The sequence below is a fragment of the Acomys minous genome (assembly GCF_964271855.1).
Source record: "Acomys minous genome assembly, chromosome: 4".
Lineage (NCBI taxonomy): Eukaryota > Metazoa > Chordata > Mammalia > Rodentia > Muridae > Acomys > Acomys minous.
The window spans coordinates 109,697,767-109,717,392 of NC_140486.1; the positions used below are offsets into that span (position 1 = coordinate 109,697,767).

At 35.4% G+C, this 19,626-nt stretch overlaps 1 protein-coding gene across 19 annotated transcripts in view; it reads right to left on the minus strand.

The window, feature by feature from the left end:
• The window catches only part of TRIP12 (thyroid hormone receptor interactor 12), a 122,082-nt gene that overhangs the window by 40,582 nt on the left and 61,874 nt on the right, over positions 1 to 19,626 (minus strand). For 9 of the 19 annotated variants that reach the window (XM_084779152.1, XM_084779154.1, XM_084779150.1 and 6 more), the window contains 13 exons: positions 18,286 to 18,369; positions 16,963 to 17,058; positions 11,067 to 11,215; positions 8,962 to 8,997; positions 8,784 to 8,879; positions 7,656 to 7,748; positions 7,314 to 7,475; positions 5,674 to 5,742; positions 5,420 to 5,585; positions 3,928 to 4,045; positions 3,679 to 3,838; positions 1,420 to 1,573; positions 72 to 300 (listed from right to left, as the gene is read on the minus strand). In XM_084779152.1, the coding sequence (XP_084635278.1) occupies positions 72 to 300; positions 1,420 to 1,573; positions 3,679 to 3,838; positions 3,928 to 4,045; positions 5,420 to 5,585; positions 5,674 to 5,742; positions 7,314 to 7,475; positions 7,656 to 7,748; positions 8,784 to 8,879; positions 8,962 to 8,997; positions 11,067 to 11,215; positions 16,963 to 17,058; positions 18,286 to 18,369 (1,612 nt within the window). The remainder of the gene's footprint in view (positions 1 to 71; positions 301 to 1,419; positions 1,574 to 3,678; positions 3,839 to 3,927; positions 4,046 to 5,419; positions 5,586 to 5,673; positions 5,743 to 7,313; positions 7,476 to 7,655; positions 7,749 to 8,783; positions 8,880 to 8,961; positions 8,998 to 11,066; positions 11,216 to 16,962; positions 17,059 to 18,285; positions 18,370 to 19,626) is intronic. The other 10 variants (XM_084779147.1, XM_084779144.1, XM_084779157.1 and 7 more) reach the window with 4 other exon arrangements.

Below are 19,626 nucleotides of genomic sequence, written 5' to 3' on the forward strand. Positions count from 1 at the left end.
AGATTTAGAAATTCATAAAATTACTTCAGATTTAAATTTCTAAAGTATTTTTATTATTTTTATGAACACACCTTGAAACAGCATGATTTTTCAGAACATCCTTCAGAAGTTCGGCATCAGCAAAGTAAATTATCCTAAGGATTGCTCTAAGGCACTTGTGTCTGACCGCAGGTCCTGCTGAAGAGCTATACACTTCATAGAGAACACCAAATAAGGTCTTAATGAAAGACTTAGCCAGCTCCGGATCCTCTTTCATTAGCTGTGCTCGGGCATCATCCTTCTTTAACTCTGAATATCCACCTGTTATTCAAAAAGATGTTTAGTCCTGAAGTGACTACTACAGCAGTACAGTAAAAACCAAAATATTCAGCCAAACAACTACCTGAAATGCTATGCAATTTTTAATTTTAATTTTGCACTATGGAACAAAGTTATGTAATAACTAGGACATACAAAGTTATCATTAAAAGACTAATGACCATTCTGACCGTATGAAAGTATCACTATACTAACTATACATCTCTTGTCTTAAAGCAGTCTAAGAAACACTAAGGAAATTTCAATACTAGCTACTTAAAATACAGGTTTGAAAAAAAAAAGAAAAAAACCAAAGTATAAGAAATGTTCTTAGACAAAAGCTATCAAGAAACAACTGGATAAACAAAGTGATTTTTCTATCTTGTGCACAGAGAATATATACAAGAAGAACATAATTGATAAAGGCTATGAACAAGGGTTTGGCCAAGAATGGTTACGTATCTTGCCTGCCTCCTTGACGTTGTATAATATGAATGCTTTTTGAGACTATAATAGTGTAGTAGTACAAAGACTCAAACACTTGCTACCTAGTTCTTTTCTACTAGGGTGCTGTGAAACAGGGATCAAATGAACAGGCATCCCAAGACATCATTAAAGGGGAAAAAAAAATTAGTGGGAAAGACATTGTGTCTGAATACTGGCTTAATCATAATAGAGGCACACGTTTTAGTGAAATATATCACCATTATTCAACCATTCTACTCCTTAATCATACTCAACGAAACTGTTACGAAAACAAAAAGGCTTCCAGCAAGAAGGCTAAATAAGGGAAGGTGTTTGGCAACAAGCCTAAAGACTAGAAGCCATGCCAGGCGCGATGGCACACACATTTAATCCCAGCAAAGAGAGGCAGGTCAATCTTGAGTTGGAGGCCAGCCTGGTCTACAAAGTGAGTCCAGAACAGCAAGGGCTGCACAGAGAAACCCTGTCTCAAATAAAGACTAGAGCATACATGATAGAACAAAAATGGCTCCTTCGAGTTAAACTCTGACTTCCTTGTGCATATTGTAGAACATGTGTGCCCACATACAAATACTCAAAATCCATGTAAAATAAGTAAGTAATAACAGTACAGCTCTATTTAAATAAAAGGATACTTACTAGTGTTAGTATTGGCTAAGGGGTTGGGTTTTCTCTGAATGGCACGTGCTGTTCCCGTGTCCTCATTGATTTGCTGCATAGAATTAAAATCAATAGTATAAACTCGTCCCAGAGTGGACAAGCTTATCTCATCCTCACCGACCTGATGGGCTGCCTGAGAGCAAAGAGAGAGAAACTTTGAATATAAACATGTAGAAATTCATTACCTTAAGCAAAGCAGGGACCCTCCACGCTACTTTATATATTTAATGTGGCTGATAAACTGACAGAATGTTGAAATTTTAACACACTTGATAACAAAACTCATTGAAACAAATCATTTTAAAATAAACCAAACTGTGGTTTCTAATATCAGAGATACTCTGATACAAAGTCCAGGTAAAATGAAATACCAAGAAATATAGCATAAAGGACATGAAGACACCATTTGTATTTAGAAAAAAAAAATTGTAAGAAATTTTAGGTATGTACTCAAAACTCCAATTGTTAGACAGAAAACATTATTCACCAAATAAACTTCCAGTAACCCACTAAAATTCTCTTTTAAGCCAAACACCTTGTAGAACTGTCCTTAGGTAAACCAAGACAACCTCACATTTACGTGTTGTCATAAGACTGTAAGGAATACACCGAAAGCTAAGCTCTAAGATTGATAATCACAAAGCAAATGTACACAGAATAGAGTATTATTTAGTTTCAGATACCCTAGAGAAGTTACAAAATATACTACATATGCTGGTGGCACACCTGGAATCCCAGCACTCAGGAGATTAAGTCAGGAGGTTTCCAGGTTCAAAGACAGCTTAGGCTACATAGCAATAACCTATCACTTTAAAAGCAAACAAAGAAACACTCTTTATATGAAGTCCAATCTAAGCTAAGACTCCTGGACAGAATGGAATAACTGTATGCAAACAGAGAGTAAGCTAATAGTGAAGATGTAATTATTATCAGGAGAATGCTAAAATGAAAAACACTTAAGGTTAGAAATTAAGAATAGTAGCAGTTGTGGCACAAAGGACCAGTCAACAATTAACTCTCACAAAAGCAAACTGGTTCTGAATTCTGAGCTTTATAACTAAAATGATGAAGATTTTAGCAAAAACTTTTAGGAAATGGAACAAATCTTTAAAATACAGTTCTACAAGAGGTAGGAAAATGGTTTCCGTTCAAAATTTATATTAAATTCAGAAGAATTTTGAGACTGAAAATGTTAGCAGAAAACGGATGGCCACTCACTCAAGTACTTCAAACACTTTTCTATAACCAAGCTTTTTTGTCATCTGAGAAATTTTAATATTATTTCAGTGAATAAAAAACAAAATCAGAGGGGCTGGAGAGATGGCTCAAAAGTTAAGAGCACTGTCTGCTCTTCCAAAGGTCCTGAATTCAATTCCCAGCAACCGCATGGTGGCTGACAACTATCTTTTGGCCTGCAGGTATACATGTAAACAGAGCACTGTATACATAACATTAAACAAATCTTTTACTACAAACAAACAACAACAACAACAAATCAGAGCCTGGCGCAATAGCTCATGCCTTTAATCCCAGCACTTGGGAGGCAGAGGCAGATGGATCTCTGGGAGTTCAAGGCCAGCCTGGTCTACAAAGTGAGTCAAGGACAGCCAGCAATACAGAGAAACCTTGTCTTGAAAAACACAAAAACAAAAACCACAATAACAATAACAAAACAAAATCAAATGAACAGAAATCACATATAAACTGTCATCCTTAACAGTTTGGTATATTCCTCCATTTTATTAAACATTGCTTTCATTTATGTCATTAAAATCCACTGAACTAACATGAAATTATACAGTAATCTATTTACACAATTTTATATTCACCCTAAGGCAGATATTTGTTTTCACTTTTTTTCCTGAATATATATATATATATTTAAAAAAAAAAAAAAAAACACCATACATTGGGAGATTTCTTCTGGGTTGAAATAGTAGATCTGCTTTAAAACATAGTCTAACTCTCCAGTGTTTCCTTTTGGAAACAGAACTATGGGACAAAGAACTGAGATTACTTGCTCCAAGCCAAGCAGGTAGTTAGCAGCAGAAGCAGGACTAGAGCATGATGTTTTCTGACCTCAACAGAATGAGGACCTTCTTTCTCAGGAGACAAAATGAGAGAATCTTGAGTTAATTCAAAACTGAGCACACTTAGCCATACACAACCACCTCCCCACTCCATCCCTACACCCACTCTCCTCAAAATAGACATATTTAAACGGTACAATGAAACTACTACCTCAATGATCCGGCTGTCAATCCTGTTATAGGGATGCCAGAGGCCTCGGTCATCCCGCCACTGCCATATTGCACCATCTGTGTTCTGCGCATTTCCCTTCTTCAACATGGTATCAACTGCAAAAATGCCTTCTTTTGGTAAACATGGCATAAGTTCACTGAAAAGTAAAAGATGCAATTATTTTAACAGGTAACTTTCCTCACCATCTGTAGTCAAGACTCTCAAAGAAAATCAACCCATGTTTACCAAATAAGAGATGTCAGTTCATACAGTTCTTGAGGACTTCGTGGAACAAGATCAATCTGCTCTTGACAACTTCCATTGGAGGCACCACATAGGAGGAAATGAAGTGTTTCTGCAATGTCTGTAAACCCAGAAACAACAAAATATAACTCTATTACACTAGGTGTAGTAATTTACTTATTGACAATCATTCCCTAGAGTAGGGCAAAAATTAAATTTACACATAGAGCAACTGAATACGGAAATTAGAAATATATATCAATTGTATATATAAAAAGATTAGAAGAAGAAACTTGTATAGATTTTAACCATTTCTTTCTACAGACTTCTAACCAGAGTACACATACTCCATAAGGGAAAAAAATGTTTTTTAAGATTTACTTATTATGTATACAGTGTTCTGCCTGCGTGCCAGAAAAGGACACCACATCTCATTATACATGGTTATGAGGCACCATGTGGTTATTGGGAATTGAACTCAGGACCTCTAGAAGAGCAGCCAGCACCCTTAACCTCTGAGCCATTTCTCCAGCCCCAAGAAAGTATTTATTATACTGTCTGAAATAGGAGAGGCCAAACGCTGATTTGTCAGGAAATGGCAAGACCAAATCTCAAGATCATACTTTAAAGTTTCAGAATATGAATATAAAATTACTAGTCATAATTATAGGTATTCCAACAACTATTATTAATCTCTAAGAATCAAAATACAGCTGTCTTCTAAAACCATACCACGGTCTAACATTAACTTATGAGACAAGGCCTAATATCATGGCCAACAACAATTTGTCACTAGTTAAAAACACAAAAAAATTGTAAAACCAGTTTAAAAAAAAAACAACTAAGAGATAGTAATCAGGAAAATTCACTGGAAAACTCAAACACAGGCTGAGAGAGTAAAAGATACTGTAACAAGGAGTTACAAGTAGTATAGAACTTAGAAAACTAATATGAAATCATTAATGACTAGTGTGATGACTCAATGATCTTGAGTCATTTAGTCACAGAACCAAAGGTGAGTTTTAACATTAAAATTAAATGATCAGCCAGGCATACTTTTAATCCCAGCACTCAGGAAGACAGAGGCAGGCAGATCTGAGTGAGGCCAGCCTGGTCTAAAAAGCAAGTCCAGGACAATCAAAGCTATATAGAGAAACTAAACAAAAACAGCAACAACAAAATTTACATGATCAAACCAGGTGTGCCAACTCACACCTTTTAAATTTCACCACAGGGAGGCATTATGAACTACATAGCAAGTTCCAAGAATAGCCAGGGCTACATATAAAGACCCTGTTTCACAAAACCAAAAAAGATCTTTCAGAATTGCTGGAAATCAAACACCCAGATTTTCATGTCACTGAGCTACAGTCCTACACCAACATTTTTCCTTTTCAATATCCAGTGATATTCATCTTTTGTGATTTAGGCTGCCTTATTAGTGAAGAACAAGACATTTATCTGCCTTAAAACACAATAATAAAACAGCACTTACTTTGTTTCATAAGCTGAACAGCTAATGTTGGGCAGTTGGAACACATCAGAGAAAACATGCGAACCACCATTATGAACATCCCAGAACTTAAAATTGGTGGAGTCACTACCAACAGCTGTTGAACGTTTGTAAGTAGATCTTTGGAAGCAACCTGCTGTAGTAAATTCTTTATGAACACAAGAAGACAAATTATTATGCTGTGGTTTAGCAACTCAACAATTTAAAATAATCTATTAACCAAAGATAACACTAACCTCCTCATGTTGAAAGTTGTCCACTAACCGTGCAAAACAAAGGCAAGTGCTTTCTACTGACTTTTTGTCCTATTTTTCATGAAGGAATAAAAAAAGTTCATTAATATAAAATGTTAGCACCATCAGTCATTTAGTTTTCTTTGACCCGAAATCTAGGTAACCTCAATTGTAGATGTGAGCTTAGAAAGGGAAACCCAGGCGAAGCGCAGTTGGTAATATTGGTGAGCAAGCCTTTAATCCCTGCACTTGGTTGTCAGAGGCAGGCAGATCTCTAGATACCCAAGACGGGAGAGGGAGAGAGAGGGAGAGGGAGGGAGAGGGAGGGGGGGGGGAGAGAGAGAGAGAGAGAGAGAGAGAGAGAGAGAGAGAGAGAGAGAGAGAGAGAGAGAGAGAAAGAGAGAGATCTCCAAAGCACTAAGGAATTACCTATTGATAATCACTGGAAACAATCCAAAAAGATTTGGCAATTAGAAACATTGCCCCCTGAAGAAAATATGTGATAATCTGGGTAACAAAAGCAATATTTTGTTTATTTCATTAATGGAGCAACTAGGCTCCCTGTAAAAATATGAATCAAGTTGCAAAAGCTCTTACTAGGCTGCCTAAAGAGTATGAGTAGTGACCAACTAATTTAAATATTCTGATTTCTTAGCTGTTTTAACTATTAGGGCAATCATGGTAGCGCATACCTTTAATCAGAGCACTTGGGGGGTAGGGGCCAACTGAGTTCTTGAGTTCCAGGCTAGCTAGGGCTAATATTGTATGACCATGTTCCAAAAATAAATTAATAAATAAGAAGCAAGTTGTCTACACATGGATGGTACAGGCTTGTGTTGAAAGGATTGAAGTTCAAAGCTAGCCTAGGTCAGCTTAAAAGAAAGAAAGAAAGAAAGAAAGAAAGAAAGAAAGAAAGAAAGAAAGAGAGAGAGAAAGAAAGAATGAATGAATTTATACCTCTACTTCTTCATTAAAGAAGTAAAGGAGACAAATGTGAGCCCATCATCTTATAAAAATCCCTTAAACATATTCTGTGCATCTAATCGTCACAAGGTTTAAAATAATTTATTAAAGCAAATTTAAAGTTGATACCTTAAAAAAATCTCTAGTAACAACAGACAGCACTGGTAAAATATAGGAGTACAAGAAAACCTGCTTCTCTCTGACCTCTGATCTTCTCCTTTCAAATCTAATATGGATTCTGCTGTTGAAACTACATCAGTAATGTTTTACCTTTTACTACTGGCTTTTCTCCAACCCAGTATTTTCCATTTTTATTTCTGGACAACCTGTCTCTCGCTTCTAGTCTTAACCAAAGCCTGTGTTCCCAGTGCTCGTTAGTGGGTCTTTCTAAAAGTAAATTCTAACCTCACAAAGGACAATCTCAGTTGTTGCTATACCAAAGTCATCAGTTGTATCAATAGAAAGATATCAAATGTATAAATTACAGTTCATTTGGGTAAATCTGCCAAAATCTTATTTTTAAAAAGCCTAATTATATGTGACTGGACGATATATTAAAAAAGAAAGCATGGATCAGAACAGTATGAGTAATTATATACATCCAATTAGAAGAATTCAGACAGAATTAGAAATAATAGCAATAAAACTTTTATGATATAAGAAACAAATTCATATTTTACCTGATGAGTTAGCCTTTGGGTAAGCAATGGTAGGGAATCTGCCACAAAATGAAACTCATCTGGTGTGATACTCTGGCAGCAATTGGCTGCAATTGCTAGTGCATTTCTTTGGGCATTTATGCTGAAGAATTCTAGATACAACAAGCAGTCTGCCAAACCACCCTAAAACATAGAAAACTGTTAAAGTGAAGGGAAAATATCCTTTACCAAAAAGAACTACTAAAATGTCTAGGATATTACTTTTGGGCAACATGTGCATTACAGAGCTACAGTCAAGGAACTAGCATAAAGTAGTTCTGAGATACAACAGCAAAGGAAATACAGTCCTTCAACAACACTTACCGCCTGTAAAATGGCTTTACTGTGTCGCCGTGACAACATCTCCAAGGCAGTCAAGGCCTGCTCCGCCACATCAATACACTGAATGACTTGCAGCTAGGAACATGGAAGTGGGTCAAAGGTTATTATCTGATTTGTTTACAGTATTTTTATCTACATGAAAATTGTACTTCCTCTACTTGTAGCCACTTGTACTACCTCCAATATGCAACCAAACTAGAAAAGAGCCACCCTTGAGTAAAAGTTGTAAAGTATAGCTGACAGTTTCCTCCCAACAACTTACTTTGTTTCAGGACAGTGAAAAATATATTCCCATAGAGGACAAAACTCCCTACTCACATGAGTTGATTCATGTAAGAATGTTTTATTTTTAACCAGGTTTAAATTTGTAAGGAACTACATCAGAATAATTATTTTATGAAGTGAAGTTTTATTGTGCATTAAAAAAAATGTTGAGAATATACACAACCTACTAGCCACTAATCTTATGATTTTTTTCGCCAGTCAATTGAAGATGAGCAAGGCCTTTTTCATAAACCTTCTCAGTTATCAATATAAATAGCTATCACTTCTACCATCCTGCTGTTGGTATTTTAACTGTTATTTATTTGTACAGATTGTGGTTGTATTTATGCTCTCAAACACACACATGCTATAGCATATCAGTAAAGTCAGTGAACAACTTTCAAGAATTAAGTTTCCACCTTCAAGTTTGTTCAAAGAAGGTCTCAAATGTCTCCTCTCCCTCTTATAGATGCTGAGACTACAGATGCATGCCTCCGCACCTTTTTAAGTGGGTTCCAGAGATGATTTAAGAAATCAGGTCATCAGGTTTACCTACAAACACTCCATTCAATAAGGCATCTCACTACACTCAATGTATTATTTTTAATGAAATGCTTTAAGCTGTTCTCTGATGTTAATGTGCTAAATGCTATTTTTTAAAATAATAAAATTGGGGTTATTTTATGATTTATCAGTTTCAACTTTAAACGATTGGTCTGTCATACATAAAATACTTTTTGAAAACTGGTTAGACACGCATACTTTACAACACAGAAATGAATTCAAGAATTCAGAACTTGACTCTTTATGTGCACTTACGAACAGGTTAGTCAAAAGCATGACTACCTTTTCTAAGAAGACAGGAATAGCATCTACAACAACAGCAGATGACCGAGGGAGCGCTTCCATCATATATGTTAAGGCTCGGCAAGCATGATTCATCTAGGAAACAAGATGAGGTTATATTCAATAAATACTCAAGATAAAATTTAGACTGCCTTTAGAAAATACATGATGTACTTACAATGTCAAAATTATGCTCCATCTGTAGTAATGTTATCTGTTAAAAACATAACAAAGTATTAGGAACATTCTGAAATATTTCTTACTGCACCCCCCCCCCCAAAAAAATGGTAGCAGCAACACATACAATGCCCTTCATTGCAAGCTACTGCAATGGTTGGCAATGTTGGTAGAAGATACCACAATTTCACGACTACTGCTTATAAACCACCAATTTAGTAGTTCTAACATCCTGCAGAAGCCCATTAACTTATCACAGAGGACTGACCAATTGACAATCATCCGAACCAGCAATGACTGACATTTCTTGAATTAATATTAACAGACTGAAGATCACAGTTTAAATTCTGTGCATGTCTGAAAGAAATAAATACCCTTGTAGCTGTTTAGTAATCATATAGAAAAATATGACTTGAGACCTTAATTAATAAACAGCAATGTAATTATTCCATAAAAGAGTAGGTCTAAAAATCTGAGTTTATAGTATTTTCTTGTTTGAAAAAGACTTAAAAGATTGCAGCTATTTTTGTCAAAGGAAGGAATGTAAAACTGGAAATTTTTAAATGCACTGCATTTAAGGTATCAAGTACGCTTCAATTAAATGTTGGTAAGAATAAAAGATAACATATATTCTAATGTAATATACAATAATACAGGTCTTCTCAGCTCTAAAATATTCCAGGTAAATAAATACGTATCATACAAGGCCTTAGGGGGAGGGGGAGGGAAACTGTTCAAAACTAAACCATTTATACACATTTACCATCTAAACCAGTCATTCAAAAAACACATCTAAATTTAAAGGGCTTTTTTGCTAACAGAAAAAAGTACCAAGTTTCCTAATTGAAAGATGGAAGGAATCACCAAGCAGTGGTGGCACAAGCCTTAATCCCAGCACTTGGGAGGCATAGGCAGACATTTGAATTTGAGGCCAGCCTGGACTACAAAGTGAATTCCAGGATAGCCAGGGCTACACAAGAGAAACACTGTCTGGAAAACAAAGACTAGAGGAGAGGAGAGGAGAGAAAAGGGAAGGGGGAGGAAAGGGAAAAGAGGAAAAGAAGGAAAAAAGAACCAATCATCTGTAACACATTCCCTTACACCAAAAGGAACTATGTAAATTTTTAAATTTCATTACTTTCACTATGATAAAATACCCAGAAAATAGCAATGTAGAAGAGAAAAAAAAGGTCTATTTTAGCTAACAAGTACAGCATAGAGTCCATGTTTCAGGAAAGGCAGTGACTTGAAGCATCTACTCACATCAACAGTCAAAGAGAAAAAAGTTAGTATGTGTATGCTTGCTTCTGTTCAGTACCATCTCTGTATTTACAGTCCAGGATGCCTTGCCTGCCTAGGAGATGATGGAGCCCACAATGGCCGGGTCTTCCCAAATAAATTAGTGTAACCAAGACAATCCCCCCAGACATGCCAGCATGCCAAGATGGTCAAAGATTCCCTCCTCAAGATTCTTTCCAACAGTTTGGCTAGTAGAAAGAAAAGAAACTTCTTTTATCATTATTAACAGTAGCCAAAAACCAATAAATCCCAAAAGAATAGAATGTGCTAAGTGATGGCTATTGAAGCCCTTTGTATTTGACAGGACTTTACTCAGAACTCTGAATATCAGTTTTCCATAATGTGAGACTGTAACCAAGTAAATAGACAATTTCATGCACTTTTCTTACTGGTTTTGTCCTTGTATCCATAAGAAGGCATAGTATTTATTTAGTTTTCAGGAATACACCATGCTCTAAGTTTAATATCTGCATAAATGAAATCTGTATAATATCTGGTATACTGTCTGGCTTGACTATTTATCCCATGCATATTAGTACTAAGCATGTAATCGTTCTCAACAACAAAAATAACTCAAAATAAGCTAGCCTATTACTGAATCAAGACTGGAAAACTGTACAAAAGCCAAACATATTTTAAACAGTGAAGAAACAAAGCATTGCTGAATACCTTAAAACCTTTTATGTAATGAAAATCAAGTAAGTGACTTCATCAAAAATTTAGTGCAACAATATTCACAAACTCAAGTTGGGTATGCAACTCACTAAGAGAGAGCAAGGCAAGCCAATAAAAAAACAGCATACTTACCAAAGCTGGAACAACACTCTTCACAGGAAACCCTCCCAATGTCTCCTCATTTCCCATGACCAATAGCTGACACATTTCAATGACTGCCTGAAGCTGTTGACTTTCATCACTTGCTTGTAGTCCTTGAAGAAGCTGCTGGGCCTTAGAACCTTCAAGGAAAAAGAAGGTATTACTTTTAAATACTGAGACCTGACAACATGGCTCAGCAATTAATAATAATTATTTTTACTCAAGGACTCCAATTCTGTATTTCTGGCAGCCATGCTAGGCAGCTCACAACTCTAGGGAACCTAACATCTCTTCTGGCCTCCTCAGGTATTCGTACATGTGTGCACATACACATAAAGAAACATTCATAAACACATGAAAAGATGTTAATCTTTTTAAAAAACTAAACATTAAAGAGGTGGAGGAACAACTCAGTAGTACTCTGAAGTCAGAATTCAAAACAAATGTTTGTCCAATCATGCAGATATAATCAAACAGAATACAGAAAACGTTAAAGAAATAACCTACTCCTGGTGACAAATATATTATAAAGCAAAAAGGGAAAAGAGAAAAGCAAAAATAGGTCTAGGCCACTTTTATAGCAGTTACTTGGTTTCTGCCTTTAAGTGAAGCAAGTTGATACATTTTTAGCAGCAAAACTCAAATCACCACAAACCAACAGGAACAGCTAGGTTGCCTTGCTTATACTTTCAAAGAAACCACCAAAGCAGTGAGTAAAGCTTCAGGCAAATAATATTTCTTAACAATGGTGTCCGAGTGTCAAAGGAATGCTATGTTTACTTAAATATACACACCAGGATTAAATGGAAAGCAAGAAGGCAGTGGAGACAGGGAAGCAAAATTAAGGCAGACAGATTAATGCATCTAAAGATATGAGGTATTCTGTATAAAAACAACCTCTGTAGCTCTAATTACATTAGCAGGTGCTGGCTACTGGAGTGTTTCCCTTTTTAAGCCTGAACTCCATCATACAAATAATTGGAAGTCATTACAGCAAAGAAATCACTCAAAACTCAAGTCAATGCTGGAAGTATAAACAGTACTAGCCAAGTATTTGAGACTTGGGGTTCAATCCCCAGCATAAGAAACAAATGACTAAATATAAAATTCACATCAAAACCAATTTCTTGTAATTAAGGTTCAGTGATATAAAGCTCAAAAGGGCAGGTGTTAAAAAAAAAAGACAGTAACTAATGAGAAGAATTATCAGTAGTTCCTAATTTCATTTAAAAAGGGTGTGCTTGTTAAAGCACCAGCACCTTGTACTATCAGTTCACACATCAACTGAGGTGGAAAGGGGGATTAAGAGGAAAAAAAGGAAAATCAACACTTCTAGGATATTAACTGAGACAAATACTCTAAAAAGTACACACAGCAGGCTGGGAATATGGCTCATGAGTGTAATGCACAACCGCCCCAGCACTACCAACAAAAGGGAGATGGGGCACTGCAGAATTTCAACAGAGAAATCTGCAATAAGCTACACATTGCCTAGAACTGAAAAATGCAGTATTTCTAATTAACTCAGAGCAAGTAGGTAACAAAAGATTGCAATAGGCAATTTTTAGAAAAGTAAAACTGGCACATACCTTTAGTCCCAACACTATTAAAACAAGCCTCTAAATTCAAAGTCACAGTCACACATACCCTCATATGGGGGAAAAAGAAAATCCTAAATAAATAGTAAAGCTTAAAAGAAAAAAATAAACTATGGCAAGAAACAAAGTGCTTATTGAGAATGTTGCACCTGAAAAAATTATTCTCTAAAGATTTAAAGCACAAGAAATTTTCAAACAAAAACACAAGTCATTATTGGTCACCCTCAACTCCTATGAAATATGGTCCTCCAGCTGGAATTAAGTCATGCAAGCAGAAATAAAGCACAATGGAAAATAAACATTTTTTACATTGCATCTAAAACAATAATTGTATAATTAAAATTCTAACAAATGTTTCCACACAACAGTAATACAGAGGTCAGGCACTAAACTGCAATTCTTATACAGTTTGGGGTATGATAAAATATTCAATTAAAGTAAGATATAATAAACCAAGACTATGTGTAATAATCTCTAGAGTACCCAATAAAACACACAACTGACAAATAAAGAGAAAAATATTATAAAAATAGAAGATGAATATCAAACTATAAGCTAACAGTTCTCACCTTAACTTTTGTAAAAGCCCAAAAATATGACTATAGCACTATAGTATTGTTAGACAGGGTAGCTCCAAAGTGGGATATTTACAGTTATCTAACAAAACATTGTGTTCACCTATCAATTTGACTCAAGCCTATTTTCATAGAAAGAAAACAGGAATCTCTGAGAAATTGGCCAGTTTAAAACAAAAAGGAGTACAAGTTGAATTTGGCTCTTATTTTCATACTAGAAATCAAGGAAAACATAAAAATGGCTCAGAAACCCAGATTCTAGGTCACTCTGGACTATATTATGTTATAAATTAACCTAAGCCAGACAAAGGTAAGGCTGTTTCAAAATACTTATTTTAGTAATTAAGGATCAGAAGGTAGTAAAGGTATGGCTGTATACACCTTTAATCTCAGCACCTGGGATGTGTGTTGAGGACAGCCTGGTCTACATAGCCAGGACAACCAGAGCTATATAATAGAAAGACCCTGTATTAAAAAACAAATATACAAAAAACAAAAAACAAAACAAAACAAAAAAACAACAGACGAGGATTGTGGCACACGCCTATAATGCCAGCACTCAGGAAAGCAGAGGCAGGCAGATCTCTAAGTTTGAGACTAGCCTGGGTCTACAAATCAAGTCCAGGACAGCCAAGGCTACACAAAGAAACCCTATCTTGAGGGGTGAGGTGGGGAAACAAAATGATTAGAAAGTAATCTCAAAAAGATCTCATAATCTAAGAATAAGCACTCTACCAAGATGAGACTTGATAGCCTATGACCATATAGTGGGGGAGGAGGTCCCCCTTGGTCATAGACCTAGAGGAGGGGAATAGGGTGAAAGCGGGAGGGAGGGAGGAATGGGAGGATACATGTGATGGGATAACAATTGAGTTGTAATCTGAATAAATTAATTAAATAATAAAATTTTTTAAAGATCTCATCATCAAACGGGACAATGTAAATATCAATGAAATCACTAAATATCTGGAACAAGTACAAGCCCATCACTTACAACAATGTGTTCCTAGCTACGTCAAAAACAAAAACAAAAAACAAAAAAAACAAAACCAAAAAAACTTCCCTTGTAACAAAAGAGGATGTTAAAACCACTATTTTGAAAATTAGGCAAATAACAGAAGAAAAATTACTTCCCTATAGCAACTATCCTACTAATTAAACAAAAGGGAAAGTGATCATTTATGCATTTTCACTAAATTATTTCTCAGAAATTTGATCTAAAATTTCATTTTGTAGTAGTCATTACCTTCACAGTTAAGTTTTTACAGTTTGTCAGAAACAATCAGAAATTATGCAACTCTTTGTATGTGTGTTTTTACTTAAGTTGCTACTTATGTGTGCACAGAGTATGCCTGTGTAGGCATGCCATGTGATACATGTGGAAGTCAAAAGACAACTTAGAGAAATCAGTTCTCTCCTTCCACTACGTAGGTTCCATGGATCATGAGTGCCTTTGGACATGCCACAAGTACTACAATCCTTAGCCTAAATGTATCTTACCATTTTGAATGTTCACTTCTCGTTGGTTTGGGGAGGAGGGAATGTCAAATGCAAGTCTAGAGATACAAGGTTAAGAACACTTGCTCTTTAAGACCAGATTTGATTTCCAGAGTTCCCAGCAACCACATGGAGACTAACTACAGTTCTACTGGTTATGACACCCTCCTGACCTTCTGAAGTCACTGCGTGCGCGTGGCACTCATACACATAAGATCATAATAAATTTCAAAACTAATACAAATCTGAAATTGTCACTACAATCAACAATTTATTTACAAAAATATACAGAATACTTTAATCAACAGAAATTTGATACTAGATACTATTGAGGAATAAATGGAAGAACAGTAATCTAATTATGTATACAGCTGAACTGGACTCTCTTTGTAGACCAGGCTGGCCTCAAACTCACAGGTATCAGCCCTGCCTCTGCCTTCCTGTTTGTCAGGATTACAGGTGTGTGCCTGCATTTTTGTTTTGTATGTCTGAAACTCATTCACATTTGGTTCTCAGTATGGAACCAACACTGGGAAGAGTATGAGTTAAGATAAGGCAGCTCATAATTGCCTACAACATCAGCACTACAGAATTCATCTCCCTTTGCTGGACTCAGAGCCCCACCCTTAACATACATGCATATGCATACACATGCACAAGTACAGGCAAATGGACAGACAACATAAAATAAATCAGATATGATTTTTAAATTTATATTTAAGTATAAATTATTTATATTTTTATGTTTTATATTTATAAATATATGTTTATGTATTTTGGGGCTAGATACTGCTCAGTGTATAAGAGCACTGGTTTGTATTCCAGAAGCTGATTTCAATTCCTAATACCCTCATGGTGGCTCACAACCATTTGTAACTCCAGTTCCAGAAAATCTGATGTCCTCTCCTGGCCTTGCTGAGTGTTAGATAATGCAAACGGTACAGAGACATACATGCAAGCAAAACACTAATAAAAATTGGCAAGGCATGCAGCATCACACCCAGCTAGATATTAGATTTCAATTTCAACCAACTTACAAGGCCTTAACGTACTTTTCTTTCCAATATTCAATTTAATGAAATGGCAAAATAAAGCTTATTTTTTAAAAAGCATATTATTTTACTTCACTGTATGAATCCATATTAAACAAATTGTTTTTAATTTTTGAGAATAGCAATATTTGATAAACATAGTCTCAACTTTTAAACTGAGTTTTCTTATTTTTTGCTGTAAGTTAAAATATATGCAGATGCCTATTGGCTTTCAGTATGAAGGGAATGGCTAAGTACTGCTAATGAAGCTGTACCTGCTGAGAACTTGTAAGCTCTCAACTACAGGCTGTGCTGTACTCATTTTTGTCCTTGTCTCCAAACTATAAAATGTTTTCTAATCACTCAATTTCTATGAATCTTCATGTCTCTGAAAGTTTCTCTAACCAGCCTCTCCCTTCCTAACTGGCCTACATTCTTACTGTTTTCCTTCACTGTACTATATGCATTTTTAACATTGTATTACTTGTATCCTAAGTAGTTCCATGTAGAAAACCAACTCTGCTTAAATGTATTTATGATCAGTATAATAGCATCTAGTAAATGGTTTTGAATAAATATTCAAAAGTTCTCAAGAAGAAGGTGTGGTAGTTTCCACCTATAATCCTAGTACATAGGAGGCCCAAGGACCCAGAGTTGTAATGAGGCCTAGGCTCTCACAGAACTCTCAAAAGGGAACTTGATGCATCAATCAGCTACCAAGCTATGAAATAATAAAAAAATTATTAAATGTAAATCAAGGAAGACATTAACTGGACTTCTAACTATAGGACAGTATTTAGCTATAAATTAAAACTATATAACAGGCAGATATGTCAACCATGTATGTAAGAGTTGGGTTATAATTAATCTGATAATCTGGTGAGAAGTAATGCTGTTGAGAAATCCTTCCTATCAGATTCATGTTAACACTGTCTTATGATAAAAAATATTCAAATAAAAAATATTAAAAATGTTATGGGATAGTAACTGTCTGATTCTTTTCTCCAGTTAAAAAAACAAGTAACTTTTACTATAAAATGTGAATCAATATGATTTCAGTTGAATAGTATAGAAAGAAATCTAAAAGATGCTAAATTATACACCAACAAGTAAGCAATAAAAATAACACTTTAACCTAATTATTCAGAGACTTCAAGGGAGGATAAATGATAAAGTATTCACTTACTAGCTCCGCTTCCAATTGTTCTATGGAAAAGTTGTGACATCCGAGGACCAAGAGGACCAAACAGGTGAGGAGGAAGACCTCTGGCCTCTAACAGAGCTAAATGGGGGGGAAAAAAGGGCAGAGGGGAATAGTTGAGTTGATTTAAAGCAACTGATCTTACCTAAAAATACCGAAGAACTGATTCATTTCACACAACTAAGTTAGCACAATGTTACTTTCCATTCTTATTTTTAAAAGAACCATTAAAATTCTAAAACTTCATATAAGCACAAATTTAGTCACTATAAATTAACACTCCCATGTCATTTTCAAATATGATGAAGATTTCAGGAGAACATAAAATGTATAGTGATCAGAACTATGCAAGAAAAACATAGTAAATAGCTACTTTACATAAGTAATATATAAGAATCCTTGCCTGACTTTCCCATTAATATTACTTCCTAGAGAGATTTTGGTAAACCTGTCCAGAAGCATGAAAAATTATAAACCATTTTTGCCAGTTCCAAAGAAAAGCTGTGTTCATTAAGTGGTACCAAGGGGGAGGATTTTAAAAACTTGTTATATCTCAGAATTTATAAAGTACTATGAAACTTTAATGTAATTTCTCTTGTCTTACACTGGGAATCTATTAAAAACCCATCATCTACACCAGGAATCGTGGCACACGTCTTTAATCCCAGCACTGGGGAGGCAAAGGCAAGTGGATCTAAGTTAGAGGCCAGCCTAATCTACAAAGTGAGTCCAGGACAGCCAGTGCTACACAGAGAAACCCTATCTGGAAAAAAATAAACAAAAACCATCTGAGATATAAGTACAGACCCACCTATTCATACATGGAGATTGCTTTTTAAAGGCTCCGACAACATTTAAAAAAAAAAAAAAGAAAGAAAGAAAGAAAGAAAGAGAAAAACCAGATAATGTTTACACAAGAAAATGAGGCTTGGGGAAAACTCACCCTATTAGATTTATTTATGTTTTTAGATACCAGAGAGCAACAACATATTGATATGCTTTGTAATTTATTATTAAAACAATTTACACATGTAATCATGTGAAGAAAACTTTGGGAAAAAATGAGGCTTTGCTTGGTTAAACAGTAAAAATGAAGACGCAGACAGGTCATCTCTGAACCCAAAGCTTCAAGTTATCATAAAGCAAATGCAAAAAGAAAACAAAAAACAAAAATCCCCAGAGGTACAGGCACACCTAAAATTGCTAGACAATATTCAAGTGAATATATATGAACTGAGGTCAAATCAAAAATAGAACTCTCTGCAGCCCATGGTAATCATTTCTTGCAAACTCAGTGTCTGTCTTTACCTTGTAATCGTCCCATCTCAGAATCATCCGATTCACTCTCCCCAGAGGTGGTCATGCCAACAGCCCCTGCAACAGAACTAGAGGCTTGGGGAGAGGGGGAAGGTAAGGATTAGGAGGAGCATTTAATCTCGTATGTCTGGCTTACCTTAAAGAAAAACCAAAGTTTTAAAGGCTATAATAATTTAAATGTCTTCCTACACACTCATCCATTCTACAACTACCTTGCCAGAAAATTCAGAAACAAAGGGAGCTCAACAACTTTATGAAAACATAATTTTAAACCTTCATGCCCTTCAAATAGCTTTTTTCTGGATTCCTCGCCTATTAGTCAGGCTACTAAAACCATTGTGATACTTCAGATATGTTTTCTCTAACTGCAAGGGTATACTTTCCTTCTGGAATGAAATACTGAAGACACACATTACAATTAATACACAAGTGTGAAGAATTGTTATGAAGTATGAAAGAGAGAAGCTCTAAGATGCTGAAAGGTAAAGTAGAATGAGGAAGCAGAAGAATCAATCCACTACAGAAAACATACATGAACCAAAAGCAAAACCAGTTTAAGTTAACAGCAGCAGATATCATGAATCTGACCAAAAGAGAAGAAACTAGTAGTCTGTTAAATCTAAGTATATGATCTATATATAATCATATCATTAAAAATAACATCAGCCTGCTTACTAGATAATGACAGAGTGCAAGCCAAAGAAGACAAATGTTTATGACTGACATAGATTTTGAGAGCTCTTCTGAACTGGGCATGATACAAATTCATCACCAGCATAGACCAGACAGACAAGACAGATAGAAGCACGCACATATACCCCACAACAGGATCCTGTTTAAAAGTAAAGATGCCAATGTGCCATCACCAATTCTGCATTTTAAGAAATAAACATTTGGTAACTTCAGACTTTTTAAATTCTTAGATATGGGTAAAAACAATAGCTAACAGTGGCCAATGGTCAAATCTAACCTATCAGTTATTTGTAAATGCAAGTGAGGATAACAGAATTGTATGTATTTATTTTATGTGTACTATCAGCTCCTTCTTTCCTGCTACAATTCTTTGAAAGTAACAGATGATAAAAAGACTAAACAAACTGCACTATACAAAGCTACTTATAAGGCAGTATTAAGATGCTTATATGCTGACTTGTCAACATGTTGCCTTACAGAGATCCTTATGCACATGACTTTTAAGTGTTCATGCCAGCTAGAAATTTCACTCCTATACTTTGGAGAAGTATAGTTGTTTTATTTAGTTTTTTCGAGAAAGGGTTTCTCTGTATAACAGCCCTGGCTGTCTTAGACTGGCTTTGTAGATCAGGTTGGCTT